The sequence below is a fragment of the Lactuca serriola genome, chromosome 3 (assembly GCF_051521515.1).
Source record: "Lactuca serriola cultivar US96UC23 chromosome 3, Lser_US96UC23_V15, whole genome shotgun sequence".
Classification (NCBI taxonomy): domain Eukaryota; kingdom Viridiplantae; phylum Streptophyta; class Magnoliopsida; order Asterales; family Asteraceae; genus Lactuca; species Lactuca serriola.
Genome location: NC_136410.1, coordinates 254,791,097 through 254,811,963, shown reverse-complemented (window position 1 = coordinate 254,811,963; position 20,867 = coordinate 254,791,097). Strand labels below are relative to the sequence as shown.

The following is a 20,867-nucleotide window of genomic DNA, read 5'->3' as shown; positions in this document are numbered from 1 at the left end:
GATCATCGTTTCTTGTTCTCTGATCATCTTCATATATATTATCATCTTAAATTACAACTACATTGGTTTTTGCTTTCATAATCTATGATTCCCGCACTTTAATTACATGTTAATGAAGTAGGCAATATTAGTCAAAAGTTGTATTCAATAGTATGAATGTGTAGTAATGCTTTCATATATAATTTATTTTTATTGTATGATTGTTCTCTACTCATCACTTGTTTATCATATTTAATAAATTGGTATTGACTATAGTTTTCTCTATATTTTTAAGCAAGAAGATGTCAAACTTGAAACAAAAAGGAGCATCAGGTGTGAAGTCAACTAAATTCATTGCACCTCAGGTTTTGAACCACAACAGGACTTCAATTGCAAAATTCATAAGCAGACAATTACTAAATGAATAAGTCGACTTCTCAAAATTATCAACCACATCCAATGCACCTATAACAGCTAGAACCAAAACCCCTAAAAGTAAATCATTAACACCAACGATCACTACCACTTTCTCAACATCACTTACAACATCCACACCATCCTCAACAAATACATCTAACACTTCGGTAGCTGGACCATCAATACCATCTTCAACACCTACATCTACAACCAAAACTTTAGCACATACATCATCGAAGCCATCCTCAACATCGACATCGACTACTACATCATCAATACCTATCTCTACAACCACAACCTAAACACCTTCATCAACACTACCATCCGCAACAGCTACATTAATTACCACATCCTCCTTACCTAAAGGAACTACCGCATCCTCAACATATACAATTATCCCATCACCTACCCCATAATCTACCCCATCACCAAGATAAACAACAGTGAATGGATCTGTTTGTGGAAAATGTAGAAGGTGAAACAATTCCTCTGATGATTGTGGACCAGAAGGACACTTAACTGTTCATGTTTGGCAAAAAATGTGAGTTACCAATCATATCCTACAAATTTTTCTATGTATAACCTTTTGGTGTACACATACATATTAATTCAAAACTAAAACGACCACATGATTATTTGTAGGTTCATGTCACCAGGCCCTTGTGCACACATTATTACTTGGTCCTTTTTTCAAAGTGTAGGTCCACAAGGGTACACTTGGGGAAAAGATATGTACAAATTATATTGGGAGGAGTTCCAGCTAGTTAACTATATGTGATAAATTTTTGTTTGTTAAGCATTTACATTTATACATATGTTTATATTATTAATGTGTAGAAAAAATGTTTGGGGTGAAGTAATAGACTCGTCGGTGAGGTAGGCTTGGGCAAGTAAAATGGCAGAAAGTTATGGCCAATATCTCTACAACATGCAGAGCCGACAAAGAAACCCACATGCCATTAAACTAACTCATATTTCATAAGAAGTCTGGAACACCTGGCAAGAAAAATGGAATACCGATGAATACAAGCTGAAATCTGAGTAGAACAAGAAAAATTGGCGTAATCATATGGCTGATGGAATAACACAGCATACCGATAACGCTGGATCCGCAAATCACTTCAAGATAGCTTCTGATTTGGTAATTTTTTTTAACGGTACATCAATGTTTATGTTTATGTCTATATTTTACATTTAGTGGTATTTATACGGAAAAGGAAATTAGAACGTGATCCACCCCATAGTGAATTGTTCATGTATACACACACGAAGAATCACGATGTAGTTACATTTACAAATGAAAAAGATAGACAAATTCATGTAATATTCATTTCAGTGAAATTAAACTTTTATATTGTAGCTAGTCCTTAATGTCATTCATAACTTTGATATCTTTTAACTTGAATTATTTTTATTTTGTAGGCAGCGTATATAAAGAGTCGGAAGTTGAAGGTGTTGAATTTGAGGATGACAAACTAGTTTATGTTGTTGTTGGTGGTCATAACAAAAAAAAGACTTTATGGATTAGGCTCTTTTGCAAATGCGGTTCCTAATATTAACGGTAAAACGGATGTATATCTTACATTCCGAAAAAATGACGAAATGGAAGAAATGAGGGAGCTTGTTACCAAACAATAAGAGCAAAACGAAGAGCTTAAAGAAATAATGAAGGCCCAAGAAGAACAACACAACGCAAGAGTCGAGCAACTTGAAAAACAACTTAAAACGACAATGAATCTTATTAATGTTATTACAGAACAATAACGCTAGTAGGTCATAAAGTGTTGATATGTTTATTGCAAAATATTTATTTTAGAGTGGTTGCTTTCCATTTTCCATATAATAAATAATTATTGTATTATTTTATGATATAATGTTATTTGATTTTTTTGTTATTTTTGTTTTTCATATATTACTACAAATAAATTTGGATTTAATTTATAAATCGATTATCCATATGTTCCTATGAATCTTTGCTATGGAATCTGTTATATAGTATACACCAGAAAAATTGCTAGGGATTCATGACCACAAAATTTGCTTGGGAGTCATCACCACAGAAGTTGCTAGGGATTCATCACCAACAAATTTGCTAGGGATGCACACCACAAAATTTGCTAGAGATTCATCACCACAAAATTTGCTATGAAATCACCATCACAGAATTTGCTAGAGATTCATCACCACAGAATTTGATAGAGAATCACCACCACGAAATTTGCTAGGGATTCACCACCACAGAATTTGGAGAATCACCACCACGATATTTTCTTTGGATTCACCACCATGAAATTTGCTAGGGATTCATCTCCATAGATTTTTCTAGGGATTAACAACAATATAGTTTGTGATGGAAGAACTACCACATAATTTGTGATAGAATCCTATTACAAAATACACGACGAAATACCATCTACAATAGATTTTATTCCATTGTCACATTTGCGACAAAATGATTGTTTCCCAAGCAAACCCTCGCTACGGGGTTTTTTGGGATGAAAATCGGTCGTCGCAAATTATGTAACTATTCGTCTTTTGCAACGAAATTTCAGCTTTTCGCAACGGATTCCTTCCATAGCAAAATCACCATTTTCTTGTAGTGTTTATTTACAAATAGCCAATAGTATCTACTCTCTTAGTCTTAGTTTTGTTTTTTTTCTTTAATTTGTTTGATATTTGGTTGTTGTTGGCTTCTTATTAGTTAGATTTACTAAACATGTTTTCTAGAAAATATATGTTTGAAACTGAAAAACGAAAAAAAAAAACAAACAAATTGAATAATCTAATGAAACTCAAAGATTTTGAGTATCTATGTATAAGGGTTTTAAAATAAAATTCTATTGATGTACAAGAAAATGATGAAACCGACCTAATTGAAGAAAAAAATGTTTTAAATTTGGTTATATTTCTTTGTTATGTATATTTATTAGCATGTTCTAGTCATTTTATTTTGTTTTGGTTTGTATGAATAGTTGTTAGGTTGTTTGGTTTACGGGGTATGTCTCGTAGATTTTTTATTCCCATACCAACAATTGTACTATTTTTTATCCAATTAATAAAATTTTCTATAGAAGTAACCATCCTTTATTGCAAAAGGGCCCAATTGTTTTTGTTTGCCGACCTTAAATTGTCTTGAACCAGCCTTGGTATATATATATATATATATATATATATATATATATAAATATAAAGAGATTATACTGAGAACGTAAAATGGTTGAGAATGCAAGAATGATTGTGAACCAATCATTTTTCAAAGGCAATATTGGAATTATACAATTGTAGTCAAGTTAATTAAATGATAGTTTTCCTATAATACTGTAATCATTTATTTCAATTTTTTTTCCCAAAAATAATTACATTTTTCCCAACAATCTCCTTTTTCTATCAATTAAAATTAAAATCATGTTATAATTAAATCACTTTATATTTATTTATATATCAACAAAACTCATTTTAATTTCATAATTTTCATTTGATTTCATTCAGAAATGAATTCATATGATTTTATTCTGAAATGAATAAATCAAATCATAATGTAGTTTTATAATTATTTTTGAATTACATTTTTTTACTATATTATTTCAGATGATGAAAAATTCAAATACACTAATAATCATATATATATATATATATATATATATATATATATATATATATATATATATATATATATATATATATATATATATATAAATTTATAAATATAAAATGAATAGAGAACAATATAAAAAAATCAATATATTTATAATTATTAATGAATAAAGTACAATTTATAGATAAAAATTAAAACACATTTAGAATTATAAATAAATAAAAGACAATCTATTGATACAAAATAAAAATCAACTAGAATTGTAATCATAAATGAATATATCATAATACAAAGATAAAATAAATACAATATAATTTTAATCATAGACGATAGAAGAATCAAATTACATATCTATATACAACTGCATTTATAAATGCTTAAAATACGATCATAGAAGAAAGTGGTTTTCATACACAATTATATATTTCATATAATATTCGTAAATGATTAAACAATTCACAGATATAAATAATTGAAACAAAAAAATTGATCTCGCTGTGGTTCAACTCATTAAAATTCATCACCTTGGTTGCTCTTCTTCTCTTTTAATATGAATAAACAAAAAAAGCAACAAATTAGTACCAAAAAAATCTATTAAAATACAAAAATAACTTAATCGTGTTAGTAGTCAATGAATTGTTAAATCAATTAACAAGATATGAACTTAAATAAAAAATCAAGATAAGAAACTACACCTCAAAATAATCAAATACATATAGATGATTTTTATCATTTTGTTTAGAAATCTAGTGGGATTACCAAAAGTCAATAACAAATATATAATGAAAATCAATTAATAATTATATAGAACAACGAAGATGTTCTTAAAAAAATAAAAGTTTATATAGAACAAATAAAGATGTTCTAAAAAAAGTTTATTCAAAACAAACGAAATCACATATGATGGTCAATATGATAATGCAAAGATAACTAAGAGTTACTTGTCTTAATTGAAATAAATTTAATTCAATTTTAATTTCGATGAAACCTTATCAGATCGACAAAAAAGTGTGAAGATGATGGGAATTTATAGAAAACAAAAGGGGAAAACATAATTTTTACCGGCTGCCATGGAAAATCGCTATAACCTTGAAGGAGTTGTTGCTATATAAATCGCCTAATGTTTCATCATATACTCAATACTTTACCTTTTTCTTCACCGTACAAATCACCTGTAAAAAAACAAGTATATACAAAATGCTACTTTTGATATAATAATATTATAGAAAAACTCAAGTTAGCGAGAGAAAGCCATCAAATTGCCACCGCGATTGTGTTTCGATATGTCGTTCATAAATATTTTTATTAAACCATAAAAACCCTAAAAACTCTAAACGATATGAGGATGGCGATAATGGTGTCAGCTGCGGATACGGATGGTTCTCGATTCGTTTAGGGTTTGATGGCGGGAAGCAAATGTATAGTGAGATAGTAAGGAAAAGTGGGAGTAGAGGGAAACGTGAGCTGATTTTGTGGAAAGAATGAAATGAGCAATTACCTTCATACCCTTATGTTAACATTTGTCATATTAAAATTTTCAATTTATTAAACAACTTTCATAATTGACATAAATGGCACATTTATATCATCCATTAGATATGAATAATCGAATGATCAAGATCTATTCTTGCGTTTTCAACTTTTTCGGTGTTCTCGATTTAACCTACCTTTCTCTTTCTCTCTCTCTCTGTTTCTCTGTCTCTCTGTCTCTGTCTCTCTCTCTCTCTCTCTCTCTCTCTCTCTATATATATATATATATATATATATATATATATATATATATATATATATATATATATAAACTAATCATATTATCACGTCTACTATTATTCTTACTAAACTAATCGAATTTATGTTTTTTTTTCTTCATTGTATCTAAGAACTTAAAACATTAAAAGTCATTTTTTAATTAGCCTTACTAAAATTTAAATGAAAACTAATAGAATAAAAGTTAAAAGAAGAATATTCACTAACTCATCAAGTTTTTCACAAATAATTTGATATAATTTTTCAATCGAAAGACAAAAAATTTGAGTTATATTCATTGAATTTTTACTTTCTCTATAAACTTTAATGATGTTTTGCAATAAAAAAATATATAATTGATCTTTTATTCCGTAATTTAACTCAATTCAATGATATTCTATTAAAACAAAATTAAGAGAACATAAAACTAAAAAAAACTATATTTATTTTGTTTAAAACTACGAGCGCGCGTGTATATATATATATATATATATATATATATATATATATATATATATATATATATATATATATATATATATATATATATATATATATAACGCTCAAAAAAGCCGGTAAATACTTCTTTAAATAGTGTTCAAATTTAAATTTAAATTTATAGAAAACGTAGTGAAATATATAGCATGTAAAAACTCAGCATATCTGCCAAATTCTTACAATAACTACAACAAACAAGTTTTAATATCTATTACATAAGCATGACACAAATTTGAGATTGAGAGTTTCATCAAGGAGACGTTATTCCGAAACAATATGTAATTATTGAGCTACTTCTTGAAATGCAAAAGAGCAGGAGTCTTATCAAGTCCTTTTGAATAGAAATAATCCATAAAATCTTTTGCTGTCGTACTTCTATACTTGGCTGGCTCATCTTCCGAAAGCAACTCCTTGATAGGTTCCAACACCCTCAATGTCTTCAGGTTTGCCAAAAAAAATGATGCCACCGATATTCGCGGACCAACCTTGTTTGCCATCACTTTGTGGCGTGCACTCACAAACTTGTCGTTTGTAACTAGCTGAAAACAAATTCGATTTTGATTGCTATGTATTAGTCCACTATAATTCGAGTTTTAAGTTCTAGTAAACAACATTAATGAGAGAGAGAGAGAGAGAGAGAGAGAGAGAGAGAGAGAGAGAGAGAGAGAGAGAGAGAGAGAGAGAGAGAGAGAGATGCCTGTAACAGATCTCCAGCGTTGACTACAAGAGCTCCTGGTATAGGAGTAACATGGGTCCATTGGTTCTGATAAAAGACCTTGAGGCCACCAATAAGATCTTGTTGCAGAATCGTAATGAAACCCGCATCACTGTGTTCAGTGGTGCCCATTGTTAACTCAGGTTGTGGGCAAGGAGGATAGTAATGGCCGGTAACTTGAATCTCTTCAGCACATCCCATATCGAAAAAGTGATTGGAGGCGAGCCCCAAAGACTCAGACATCAACTCCAATATAGAGCATCCGAGTTTCATTACTTGACTCGAGTACTCCAACAAAATATCTCTGCGAGGATATCATATATAGTAGGTACTCATATATTAATTCATATTGCATGTGATCAATGACGTTTACTTATTTTATAATACAAATAGAGTTAGGATTATCAAAAACCTGCAAGGTGGTGGCAACTCTTCTGGTTGAGGGGGATTAGGATACATGGTGCACAAGAAAGAGTCTCGCCAGTTAGTCACCGGAGCAGAATACAAGTCAAAGTTGCTGTTATACACCACCCTATTCGCAGAGCGATCCCTTGTGTACCACTGCTTCCTCACCTCACTATCCTGATCAAAAAAACGTAAAACTCCTTTTTTCATCTCCTCCAACACGTCAACCGGAATACCATGATTCACCATCTGAAAGAACCCCCAACTCCCCAACGCATCCTTCACTTCCTCCATCGCCTGCTTTCTCCGAATAGGATCTTCATGGATTCCTTTGAGGTCGATGGTTGGAAGAGTAAGCTCTTGGTCAGAGTTTAGGTTTTCAGGTGAAGGTAGACGGAATATCCGAGGGACCTCCGTAACTCCGGCATCTACAAGTCCTTTCACGCCGGTTTTGGTTTCGTCGAACTCTATGAGCTCAGCTTTCCTGTCATAACTCAAAACGCCCATCTTGTCTTTTCTTATTGAGAAGCTACGTACAATCTTGCAACAGATGCAGGTAGGTTATATTAATGTTGATGGTAATTATGAGGGACGTTGCATTGTATATATATATATGCCGTTGTGGAAGACACTTTATGCATGAACATACCTACTTCATAAAAGTATATTTCAGAACTGTTTAAATAAATAGTTTGTCCCAAAATTGTTATAAATGTGCAACATTCTTAAAAAACTAAAATTATTTTCCACAAGCTAATTATTTTTCGATTGAAAATTGTCTTTGAATATAAAATTATGCTATAAAGGCGAAAGTAATTATGTGTTGGAAAAATAAAAGTCCGATTCGGTTATTATTTCAAAATTAAAAGGATTGCTTGAAGCGCTCCTAGCTAGAACAAAACACATGTTGCTAGAAAATTACGACAAAATATATAGATCGATAATATTTTGTCACAAAAATATATTTATCTAAAAAGTACGTATGTTCATCTAATATAAAAAATTACATGAAAACTAGCTTCATTCTTCTAAGCCAACCGATGATGGCAATCATCATATCATATTATCTCAGACTCTTAAGATAATCATTTACACTAAACCTTGACATATATTGTGAAAGCAGTGTAAACAATAAATCATCTCCAAGTCATTAAAGTATATATAACATAAACAACAATTCTTTTAATTATAATTATATCTGTTTTTTATAATTTTACAGAAATAATCCTTATATTTGTTAAGTTTTTAAATATTTGAAGCATATCTTTTTATTACAATAGCTTAACGATTTATTTTAATTATTTATAACCAACAAATATTAGAATTATATAATTATACATATTGTATTTTAAACTAATAAATCTAATAACAAACATAACACTACTAGATAAATATTATAATTACGCAAAAAAATAAAGTAAAAATGAATAAACTCACATTTGATTGACTAATTTATACTAGGAAACATCAACACAATATTTATTGTTATTTAATATTGTATAATACTCTACTTAGCACATCTACAATGCATTGAACTCCATATAATTTAATGGATTGACACATAATCATTTTACAATCCATACAATTCTATTATTTTTTTTCTACAGTGCATTGAACTCTACAAAGTTCAATAGAATGTTACAAAATGTAATTTATAATAATTTTTTTTGAATTGAACCTTTCTTTTTTCCCATTGAAGAGTTCAATGACCATTGAACTCAAAATCCATTGAATTTTAAGGTGACATCTCACAATGATTGAGTTTCATCTATTGAATGACACATGAACTTGCTCACCTCATTCAACTCTACAATTAAACTCACCATTGTGAATGCTTTTAATGTTATAGTATTCACCAAATCTATATTTAGTGTATGGTTTAGTGTTGTAATAGCGCAATTTAGTGTAAAAAATAAGTTTTAGTGTGGAATGAGCGTTGTCCTTCATGCGATACAAAAATACACTAATAAGAAAAGGAGGTTTTATCTTCGTTTATTTCGATTTTCGTTTATTAACAAGCACATGGAAATAATTATTTCACTTAATTAACTCAAATTTGGTATGACTCTTGTGTAATTGCATTAACTATCTTACACACACTATGGGTTATTCGACATAGTCAGGAAATTCACAAAAATAACCGTCTTATACTTGATTTAAAAGAACGATATAAAACAAAATATTGAAAAATAAATAATACGAATGAAAAACATAATCCAAATAAATGTTTACAAATCTATATCGTTCAAAAATTCAAAACACTTAATATAATATAATCCTACTCCCAAGTTGTGATCACGAGGGTTCAAATCGAACGAGTTGATAATGAATAAATAAATCTTGAAGAAATCTTGATCATTGATTGTACAAGATGAACTTGATGATAAAAAAATCACCATGAATTACTTCTAAGGTTGTAATGGAATCGTCATAATGACTCTATGGAAGACTGTGAAGAAAAAATGAATTTTTTGTAGCTCTAATTTTTAGGGTAGAATACTATAAATTTCCTGCATGAATTGTAGTTTTTATTGGAGAAAAAATAAAGTTGCAACGTACGTGCGACTAGTCCATTTGGTAGAAGTGGAATCCTCTTAGGCAGGTGGGTCTCGGGTTCAAACTTGGGCATAGGCGGATTGACTAACTTGGTGAATTTAACCACTAACCATTAACTGGCCGTTCAAAAAAAAAAGGTTGTAAGAGTTTGAATTGTTAGAAGAAAAAAATATGGTCGAGGAAACTAAGGGATCACTCAATGGTGTGCCAACCTTATCTTATAAAATTAAGGAATTATATAGCTCATTTATAGTTTTATGTTTTTCCTGTAATAGCCTACAAATCGCTCTTTTTCTGTGTAATTATTTATTCAATTAAATAAAAATAATTCTTCTGGAGCCCTTGATAACTTTGTATCAGAATAATGTTCTTAGTTCTACAGCCAAACTTTTTATTATTTACTGATCAATCCCCTCTTCTTCAAAACCAACAAATCCAATTAATGTCTGGAGAAGAAAACTCAACTTTAGATATGTCATTACAACTCATAAATCTTATAAAAATGTCTTATATTCTCAGCCCCAAAACTATTTGATAGTCTTCAAATCAATCTCAAACTCAACAGCCAAAACTTGTACTCTGGACTCGAATAATTCGAGTCGCCATAGGCGGAAGATCCAAAGCCCTGTTAACACATCTCGTCTCAAATCCTCCATATAAGAGTGATGAAAAATATGAGCAATGGGAACAAGATGGCTTAATCATTTTTTCATGGCTCATTCAGAATATTGAACCTGTACTTGCTAGGAACTTAACCGAGTTTACTAGTACAAAAACATTGTGGGATGCTCTGATGGTCACCTATAGCAGCGTGAGAGATAAATTGCAAAACTACAATCTTCATGTCAAGGCTAACAAGATGAAGCAAAATGAAATGTTCCTTGAAAATATGTGGATTTCACTACAGGGGATTTGGGGAGATATAGAAAGAATTTATCCAAACCCGATGAAGTGCCTTGATGATATCAAAGTCTATACCAAAATCAGGGCAGAACAAAAATTGTTTCAATTTCTTAATACCTTAAATGGAAAGGATGATAAAACAGGATCTTTTCTGATTCGACTCGCCTCCCTAAGCAGAGGAAGCATTTGCATCATTTTGGAAGGAAGAATCTTATCAAAATATTATGGGAATGATTCGAAAAGAAGTAGAAACAGGGGTGGTGGTTGAGTTATTTGCTACGAAATCAACTAACCCTACTAGGTCTAGTTTCGTAACAAAGGCGGCTTGTCGATCATGACCACTAAAAGAAGAGAAGACTAACCAGAAGTGTGACAACTGTGGTATGACATTACATACGAAGGACCAATGTTTCAAGCTCGTTGGATATCCCAAGTGGTGGAGTGACGACTACAAGAAGAACACAACCAAAGTCGATACTGTGGTAAGCAACAACAATGGTGGTGTTAGATTTGGCGTTATCGCAACAACAGTTGTAACATTAGAGTTTAGGTAAGTTCTTCTTTAGTCCCTTATGTTAATTTATTTTCAATGGGGTCCTTTGCTAGTATGTGGGGCATACTCTATGAGTACGCTTAGCGTACTAGCCTCTTGTTGATCGCGAATCCCATCCACATATGTTGGGCGTACGTGGAGTACGCATGCCTGGGACGAACCGTAATATTTAGGGTTTGTGCCCTATTTAAGCATCTTAAACTCATCCTTTGGCCATTTTAGACCAGCCTCCATATCTTCAAAACCATAATCTCTCCCATAGCCTTTTTTGGGTCCTTTTGAGCTCTTGTGAAGAATTTTGGCATGTTCTTGTGCATTTTGAAGTGGTAAAAGGAATTGAATACTCATTCCATGGAGTAGAGCTTAGAGATCCAGAGTTAGCATCTTCATTTCGAGCCATTTGAGGTATAAAGTCCTTAGCTTGACAACACCTTGTGTAGATCTAGTTTGGGTGTGTTTATGGCTTATTTTCGTCGCTTTTGTTTAGTGCTTGTGAGTAAAGGTTTTTTCAGAACCTTAGCCCTTAGATCTGGACGTTTTAACAGTCCCTTATGCATAAAAATGCAAGACTTATGGTGTATCTTGACCCATGCATGTGTTAAGACCCTTTTAAATCTCTTTTTGAGCTCTTGAGCCTTATTATGTAAGACACGAAATCACTATGTATCAGTCGGATTCGCAATCAAGTGAATGATGCAAGATATAATATGGAATAAGAACACGATGATTAACCTTCAATGCACACTATATTCAAGATAGTTTGGTACATAAGATTCTTGATTACACACGGTTCACTCTTGTTTCTCTCTAGATCTCGTTCTTGACTTGTTGGCCACCACAAAAACGTCCCTCTCTCTCTCTTTACAAGGCTTAAATAACGCTATATATACCTAGACCTATTAATAAAGGCCCAACCCAAAACCCAAACAAAACAATATTAAGCCTAACTGAAATCACATGTGATTTCGGTCCAAACAACACCGAGACATGGTGTTTTTTGGTCCTAGACCGAGAACTCTAATAGCTTATGAAATGCACAATTTATAACCTAACAATCTCCCCCTTGGTTTATAGCTTTATTTTCTTTTCAATCTTCTCTTTGATCTTGATCTTTCAGCTCTTATCTTCAATTTCTTCACAAATTCAAGATGAACATATGAATTTCTACATGAATGAATTTATATTGAACAGTTGGACTTTCTTCAAAGATATGAATTTGAAGGCACATTGGGTGTAGAAGCTTCTTGTAAAGGTTCTTGAATGTAAGCACTTTCAGCTTTGAAATACTTCAGAGATAATAATATAGAGACCGATTCTTCTGGATCACTTCAGCAGGTTCATAAATAGCAGCAAATTGATTGAGGAGGCTTCAATGCAATCTGTCACATAAAATCAAGTATAACTTCACCTTGCTTCTGGGGTTGAAAAAATGAATGTTGAAAAACAATCTTCACTTCCAGTTCTTTCGAATGAAAGTTCTTTGTTGATCATAGATGCGTCTTGAAAGTAACCATGACTAAAAAGTCCATGTGGATCACAGAATCATAAAGACCCTTCCCACCACGGTTTTTCAAGGACCCAACCTTGGCTCAGATACTACTCGCAGTATCTATGTGCACTTTTTTTTTGGATTTTGGATTTTTCTGAAAAAGAAATGAAAACATAAATAGACATATTTTTGGATTTTTTAAATTTTATGATGTTTATTTGGTTTTTTTAGTTCTCCCCGTGAATTTGTGTATAGAAGAAAAATATGAACAAATTTAACAAAAACAAAAATAATAACTAAATTTAAAACTTCTTAGGATCAAAGTTGTCAAGCAATTCAATACACACCTGCGTGTTTAACTCTGGTCAATCACCAATATTGTGGTCCACTTGAACACAATGGATATTGACATACTGGACAAATTATAAGTGAAGATAAAGTAGGTCGGTGTGAAATTCAATTTTAATTGAATTAGAACATGTTCCCCATTTCACGACATACCCTAGCAATCAAGAAATTCCAAATAGCTCTTTACTTTAGCTCAGTGCTCAATTATTTGAGGGAGAAGATAGATATAGAAATGCATATGTTGTATCCTAGGTCGGATCTCTTCCAATCACGCAGAGGGGACAACATATGACTAACATAGATAGAGGCATAGAGAGATAGAAAGTTGCATATGTTGTGTCCTAGGTCGGATCTTCCGATCATGCAAAGGGGACAACATATGACTGAAATAGATAGATAGAAGGAAGCATATATAAAGATGTATAGAAATAGAGGTGCATATGTTGCGTCCTAGGTCATCTTCCGATCACGTAAAGGGGGCAACATATAACTGACAGAGAGGATAAGAAAGAAAAACAATTGCACCTTTCCACTTAAATCTCTAGATCTAGCTAGGGTTTTCTAGTTTTGTCCCTTTGGTTGATTTTAGACCTCCATCTATGAGTTAAGCAAATCTAGAAGATGGGAATGGCAGATCTAAGGACCCTTCGTCCTTTAATATCATAAAAATGGAGTCTTGATGGGATTTTTGGCCTCATGCATGGGCTTAAGACCTTGGAATGGTCTTAATGGAGGTGTTGGGTGTATATGAGGCATGCAAAGGCATAATGTTGCCAACTTTATGCCTTAGGACGTCTTAACAAACTTAGATATGGCTGTTGGACATAAAGGAACCGAGTATTAGGCACTTAATGGAGAAAGTCCTTAATCTGGTAGTACGCTGGGTGTAACCCAGTGTACGTTGCGCGTAGTCCCAAAACCCCAGTACGCTGTGCGTACCAGGATGGTACACCAAGCATACGCATCACAGTTGGGCTTGAATCTATTTTGGGCATTTGAGTTATTGGGCCTCATTTGGTTATTGGGCCTCATTTGGTTATTGGACATGGTTGTATTCTAGGAATTATGAGTCATTTCATATGTTATGGGCTATGGACATTGATTGGGCTTTATTAGGCCAAGAGGCCCATTAATAATTTTGGACGTGGACTTTGGGCCCATTAACAAGGGGAAGATAGTTGGGCCTCATGGAAGGGTTTGAAGTTTGGGTTTCTTTTGATTTAGGAAGGTCCTAACATTGATTAATATTATTATTCAGCACGGGAGGTTACGGACTGCTAGGAGAGCGGATTTTGTATTCAGCAGACAGAGGTGAGTCTTCTCACCATACCCATGGGTCTAAGGCACAGAGGCCGACCCATTATGTGATTATGATATATGTGTTAGTCATTATGTGATTTGATATGCTATGTAATTGTATGTTTTGCATGGAACACCCTGAGGCATTAGATATAAGACCATGTGGGGTTGCATAAGGCATTCCTAGGTAAAGACCATGTAGGGTAGCCCATGACATTGGATGTAAAACCATGTAGGTAGCCCATGACATTCTTACGTAAAGAACATGTGGGGTAGCCCATGACATTGGATGTAAGACCATGTGGGGTAGCCCATGACATTCCTAGGTAAAGACCATGTGGGGTAGCACATAGCATTCTTACAGGTTTTATGTATGCATGGCTTATGTGATATGTGTGTAGCTTTAATAGCTAACATGATATGTGTATGTGGATTGTGTGTGGTATTCTCTGGGGAACTCATTAAACATTTATCTTACATGTTGTTGATTTGTTTCAGGTACATCTGAGCCCAAGGGCAAATGCAAGGCGTGATGGCGCGGCATGCACTCTATCTCTCTTTCACTGATATGGTTTGGGGACGATTTGATGTTTTAAAAATAAAATTGTAGTGAATGTGGATTTGAAAAAAATTGTGTTGGGATTTCATGATTTATGCAAATGTGTTTGATTAATTTAAATGAAAAAATTCTTTGTAAAATTTGGGTCGTTATAGCTCTTTTTCCTGAGGCTCAAATCTGAAACACCGCAGGTTCTGATCAACTTTATCAAAGAAACTGAACTCCAAATCAAGTTACCAGGACGCAGAATCTGAAGTGAAAATGGAACCAAGTTTACAAATCATCTCCTAAATAGTTTCTTGGTTTCCAAAGGCATCAGTCACAACTTTTTAGCTCCCTACACACCGCAACAAAATGGAGTTGTAGAGCGAAGAAACCATACTCTGGTCGAAGCAGCCAGATCTATGATAAACTTATCAAACCTTGTAGCGATAAAGAACATGGTTTGGCATGCGGAATTAAAGCTTGCACAATTGAACATGGTGATTTGGGTGTTTAAGAGATATATTGAATGTATATGGTGTTACAAAAAGGATCTAGATCTAGACTACATAATTAACACACACTTACACACTCACTTCTACGTCTCTCAAAGCACACCTCTACAAGTGGACAAACCCACCTTATATAGAGGTGTTTACAAGTCTCTCTCTCACTCTAACTAACAAATGGGTCTAAAGGCTAAAGCACCACATGAAAGTGGGTTTTACAAAAGTCAAACATTTACAAAGTCATGAATGAAGAACTTTGCACCCCAACATTCTCCCCCTCAAAGTTAGGAATGAATGACCCACTTCAAATCTTCCAAAATCAAGCACTACGCGGTTCGAGCCTCAAAGGTGACACATGTCGAAACCTTCCTCTATACTTTTAGGCCGAAGTAGTGGCAACTGCATGCTTTGTTCAAAACCGAAGCATCATTTGCAAGAGTCTAAGCAAAACTCCTTATGAGGTCCTGAATAACCGATAACCAAATGTCAGATTCTTTCACATCTTTGGATGCAGAGGTTTTGTAATCAACAACAAAGATCACCTGAACAAATTTGCACCCAAATCGGATGAAGGAATTTTTCTTAGCTACTACACCAATAAAGTAGACTATCAGGTTCTCATCAGATGCACAAGACTGATAGTAGAAAGTGTCGACGTTAAATTTGATGACTATCATGTCTGAAACATTGCTCCTTCAACTGAAACTAAGTTCATCCCGGAGAGTGATATCCTAGATTCCGCTGGTCCCTTTAACATAGTCGAATTTAACTATCATGTTGTTTTTGATCCTTTTGAAACAACACATCTTTCTGAAATTCTTGTGTCTCTGGTAGCTCAACAACAGCATGCCGAAGTATCTAGTCCATCACTATTTGATGATTTGTCACTCAACACTTCCACCTCGTCGGTTGAGGGGTAAAGATAAACTCCAGTTCAAATGACAACCATCGAGGTTCCAGTGATTGATGAAGCAGCTCCGTTATCTACCCGTAGAGTCACAATCCCATCAAATGTCTCCTCAGACTCTGACGATGAAGAAATAGAGAACATCGACACAATAACTGATTCAAGGATTATCACTCGCCCATCAATCTAGGGGGAACCATCTCAAGTTTAGGGGGAACCTCACTCAAATGTTGATCTAACTCCTTCAGTCCAAGACACTTCTATGGGTTGTTCATAAGTCGAGGGGGAACTACCTTCCCCAACTGACGAGTCTCCTGATGTCATCGATATTCCTTCTACCGCAGCCGCAGATCACCAACAACCTCGTCTACATGTTTGGATGAAAGATCACCCACCTGGTTAAATCATTGGTAACCCATCCGCAGGCGTACAAACTCGATCTTATAGTGATCTAATGGACCACTACCAGTATGTGGCCTTCATGTCCACAATCGAGCCTCGATCCATCAAGGAAGCTTTTTTGGAACCCGACTGGATCACCGCCATGCAAGAGGAACTAGCCGAGTTTGAAAGAAACAAAGTGTGGCAACTAGTACCAAAGTCAAAAGGTCACACTATTATTGGAACAAGATGGGAGTACAAAAACAAACTTGATGAATCCGGTGCGATCGTGCGAAACAAAGAAAGATAAGTTGCTAAGGGGTATAGTCAACTAGAAGGTGTTGACTATGATGGAACTTATTCCCCTGTAGCTCAAATGGAAGCCATATGTATCTTCTTGGCGTATGCGGCACATAAGAACATAAGGGTTCATCAAATGGATGTAAAAAGTGCCTTCTTGAATGGTGAAATGAAAGAAGAGGTTTACTTACAACAACCTCCAGGCTTCGAAAGTCATGATTTCCCTGATTATTGTTTCAAGCTTGAAAAGGCAGTTTATGGTCTCAAGCAAGCTCCAAGGGCATGGTATGAGACTCTTTCTGAGTTTCTTGTCATGTTCGGATACAAAAGAGGTGTGATTGACCCCATGTTATTTAGAAAGACAAATGGTAATCACCTTATGCTTCTCCAAATCTATGTGGATGATATCATTTTTGGGTCAACAGATCAGGATATGGTGGATGATTTCGCAAAGATCATGACCAACAAGTTTCAAATGTGCATGAATGGAGAGATCAATTTCTTTCTAGGTCTTCAAGTAAAACAAGTCCCTCAAGGGATCTTCATCCATCAGGAAAAATACACCTCGGAGTTGCTCAAGAAATACTCAATGGACAATTGCTCCTCATTTAATGTTCTGATAGCCTTCGGATACAAGATCTTTGCGGATCCTACTGGAGAGTCCGTTGACCACAAAACTAATAGAGGAATGATTGGGTCATTGATGTACCTAACCGCAAGTAGACCGGACATTGTCTTCACCACTGGCTTATGTGCTCGATACCAAGCCGATCCTAAGGTATCACATCTGACCGCAGTCAAGCAAATCTTCAGATACCTTAAAGGAAGCAAAGCTTTAGGCCTCTGGTATCCTGTAGGAAATGATTTCAGCCTTCAAGCCTTCACCGATGCGGATCATGGTGGTTGTAGATTAGATTGAAAGAGTACTTCCGGTGGTTGTCAATTTCTTGGAGGAAGACTGGTCAGCTGGTCCTCAAGAAAACAAAATTGTGTTTCTTTGTCTACCGCAGAAGCTGAGTAGGTGGCCGCAGCCAGCTGCTGTTCTCAAGTCTTATGGATGAAAACCCAACTGATGGACTACAAATACAGAATGTTGCAGATACCGAGTTATTGTGATTCAGAGAGTGCCATAGTGATTTCTCATAATCCTATTCACCACTCAAAGACGAAACACATTGAACTCCAGTACCACTTCATCAAAGACCAAATTCTCAAAGGTAACATTGAACTGATTGTTGTCAATACTCACGAAGAGATTACTGATGTGTTTACAAAGGCACTTGATGCAACAAAACTCAACAGTTTTCTACAAATGTTAGGGATGATGAATCCGGACCCTCAATTCTGCTTGAATTAATAGGCACCGCAGACCACTTCTTGTCTCCGTTGCGCTCCTAATGTAATATACCTATCATACATGGTTTCAGCACTCTGTATACCGCAACCATATATCATACTTATATCACTCATCGGGTCTTTATTATTTGTTGTTTCTGATATTTTATGAAGTGTTCTTTCAGATCTTGCTACCGCAGTCACACTGCCTTCCACCGCAGTCATCAGAATATATCCCCACTCACATTCAATGCTTTCTCCATAAATTCACTGGACCTTTGTGTTCTATTTAATGTTCATTTAATAAAAATTCTTTATTTAATAAAAAAAACATCCTCTTTGTAGCATACAATGTTTTAGTTACTTTCAAAAATCACCTTTTGTGTCAGACCTATTTTCGGCTATAAAACAATTAAATCATTTTTCCTATAAAAAAATCTTTTAAGATATATTTTCCATTAAACTATTAGCCCCCAAGTTGTTTAATATGTTCCGCATCTAATAAAAGGCCCCTCACCACATGTTCTTTCTAACGTGTAAAAATGGGTCTGACAAATCAATTAATGCCCTATTTTTCGAAATTACTCTTTTCTTTTCATTTAATTTTTTGTGGCTGGTAATTGTTAAAACCTAAGGGTTTTTTGTTACCTTTATCGATTATGAATAAGTTAAATCTAATAAATTTTGAAATCCGAGGCTATATAATAATCTTTTCCTTCCCAAGAAAGCTTTACGCTTTCTGAACCATTACAATGATCTTTCTCTTCTTCATGTTCTTGCTATCGTATTTTCTACAAGTTCTCAAATCTTTTCAAAATGGTGAAGTCTGGGATCTCCAAAAAGCAATCAAAGGCTTCTGGGTCTGTTCACCCAACTGGTTCCAATTCAATAATCAGGAATCAATCTCAAACAATAGGCTCTAGAAATTTTCGGGCTGTGTTTGAAGATCATCCATCCTATAACGATTCAATTCCTTTAATGGTCAAGTATCTGTCTTCTCACCCAATGTTTGGCGCATTCAACTCCTTTACTGATGTCGTTCCTTTATCCACCCTGTTCAAGTGTGCTTTCTCTGCTTTTTTCGCATATCACAACCCTCAAGAAGTTCACTTGACTTTGATCAATGATTCCCTAGTCGTCCTGACCAATTCCAAGTTTCTGGAAGCAATCAACCTTCGAGTTCTTCCCTCAACCCAAGTTTACTCACCAAGTTCCAATGACATCACTTCAACCCTATACCAGATGGGGTATCAAAAAAAATTAAAGGGAATTGGGGAATTCAATAAAAATCAACTCCATGCGGTATGGAAATACTTTTGTCACTTTGTGATCCGGAATCTCTCTGGCAGAACCGGAGGCGCAGATAACATGGTACTCAAACTGTTGGAGATCGTGTGGAGCATCTTCACTGGGAATGCAGTAAACTACGGACATATACTCTTGGATGATTTTCTACAGTACGTTCCCAAGGAGAACCCTAGAGAAAACCCAATTGAACTCACCTTTTCACGCTTTTGGTCTCTCTGCATCTTGGATCTTGACAATGATGCAAAGCTTGACATGGGTGCGGACATCAATCTCTTCGCCACATGCGACTTAAAAAGGTACACTCTCTTGAAAGATCAATCAATTTTTGGACCTCTAAGAAGATTTCCTACACACATCTTGACTTCTATTGTACTTGAAACCCAAGAAGTCACTGATCATATAGAGGCTACGGATGGTATTGACCCATACCATTCCTCCCCACCTCATCCCAGTCACGCAATTGTTATTCCTTCAAAAAACCAAGGTCCCTCAAGTACTGCAGTTCCTATTGCAACCACAATTCCCACTTCAACCTCCATCCCTCCTACTGAAGGACCCTCTAGTCAACCAAATTCCAAGTGTGTCAAGAAAATTGTCTTATCTAAGAAGGGTCCCCACAACATAGTCAAGAAGGGTGCAAATCCTTCAAAGAAACGCAAACACATGGTTGTAGAGCCTTCGACTGATTCCCTTCTTCTCAATCCAACACTCATGACGAACCATTAAATGTTGATGAATCAACAAGTGATGAATCTAATAATCTCTTCAAACGAAAGAAGCTCAAGCTTACCCCTATCCAGAGCCGAACGCATGACCGGACATATACCTCAGTCTCTCAAAAGACTCTGGTAGTCCTTGGAGCCCCCACAGGCTTATTTGCATCTACCATATCTAGCTACTCAGATGCATCAAGTGCATCTGTTTCAATTGAACATGGAGACAACACCCTAGTTGGTTCCCAAGAGGATCCTGATGGGTTTTGGTCATAAGACATTCTATGTGCTCATACAAACCCTAAAGCTTGGATCTAGGTTTCTCTATTGTAGATACTTTGAATCCAAGACTATGAACCCTAATTCTAGC

At 34.6% G+C, this 20,867-nt stretch overlaps 1 protein-coding gene across 1 annotated transcript; it reads right to left on the bottom strand.

Annotated features, from left to right (window-relative positions):
* Positions 1-6,317: 6,317 nt before the first annotated feature.
* On the bottom strand, positions 6,318-7,944 carry LOC145093898 (1-aminocyclopropane-1-carboxylate oxidase homolog 1-like). The gene is made up of 3 exons (XM_079032140.1): positions 7,363-7,944; positions 6,933-7,254; positions 6,318-6,774 (listed from the first exon to the last, which is right to left on the bottom strand). The coding sequence occupies exons 1-3, from the start codon at positions 7,860-7,862 to the stop codon at positions 6,526-6,528; spliced, it is 1,071 nt and encodes a 356-aa protein (XP_078888266.1). The 5' UTR covers positions 7,863-7,944; the 3' UTR covers positions 6,318-6,525.
* Between the last annotated feature and the right edge of the window lie 12,923 nt (positions 7,945-20,867).

Excerpts from the sequence above, each read along its gene's own strand:
- LOC145093898 (XM_079032140.1), bottom strand. The coding sequence starts at position 7,862 with ATGGGCGTTTTGAGTTATGACAGGAAAGCTGAGCTCATAGAGTTCGAC. Across the intron at positions 7,255-7,362 it reads GAGTTGCCACCACCTTGCAG|AGATATTTTGTTGGAGTACT; the intron begins GTTTTTGATAAT and ends ATATCCTCGCAG. Across the intron at positions 6,775-6,932 it reads ACGCTGGAGATCTGTTACAG|CTAGTTACAAACGACAAGTT; the intron begins GCATCTCTCTCT and ends ATTTGTTTTCAG.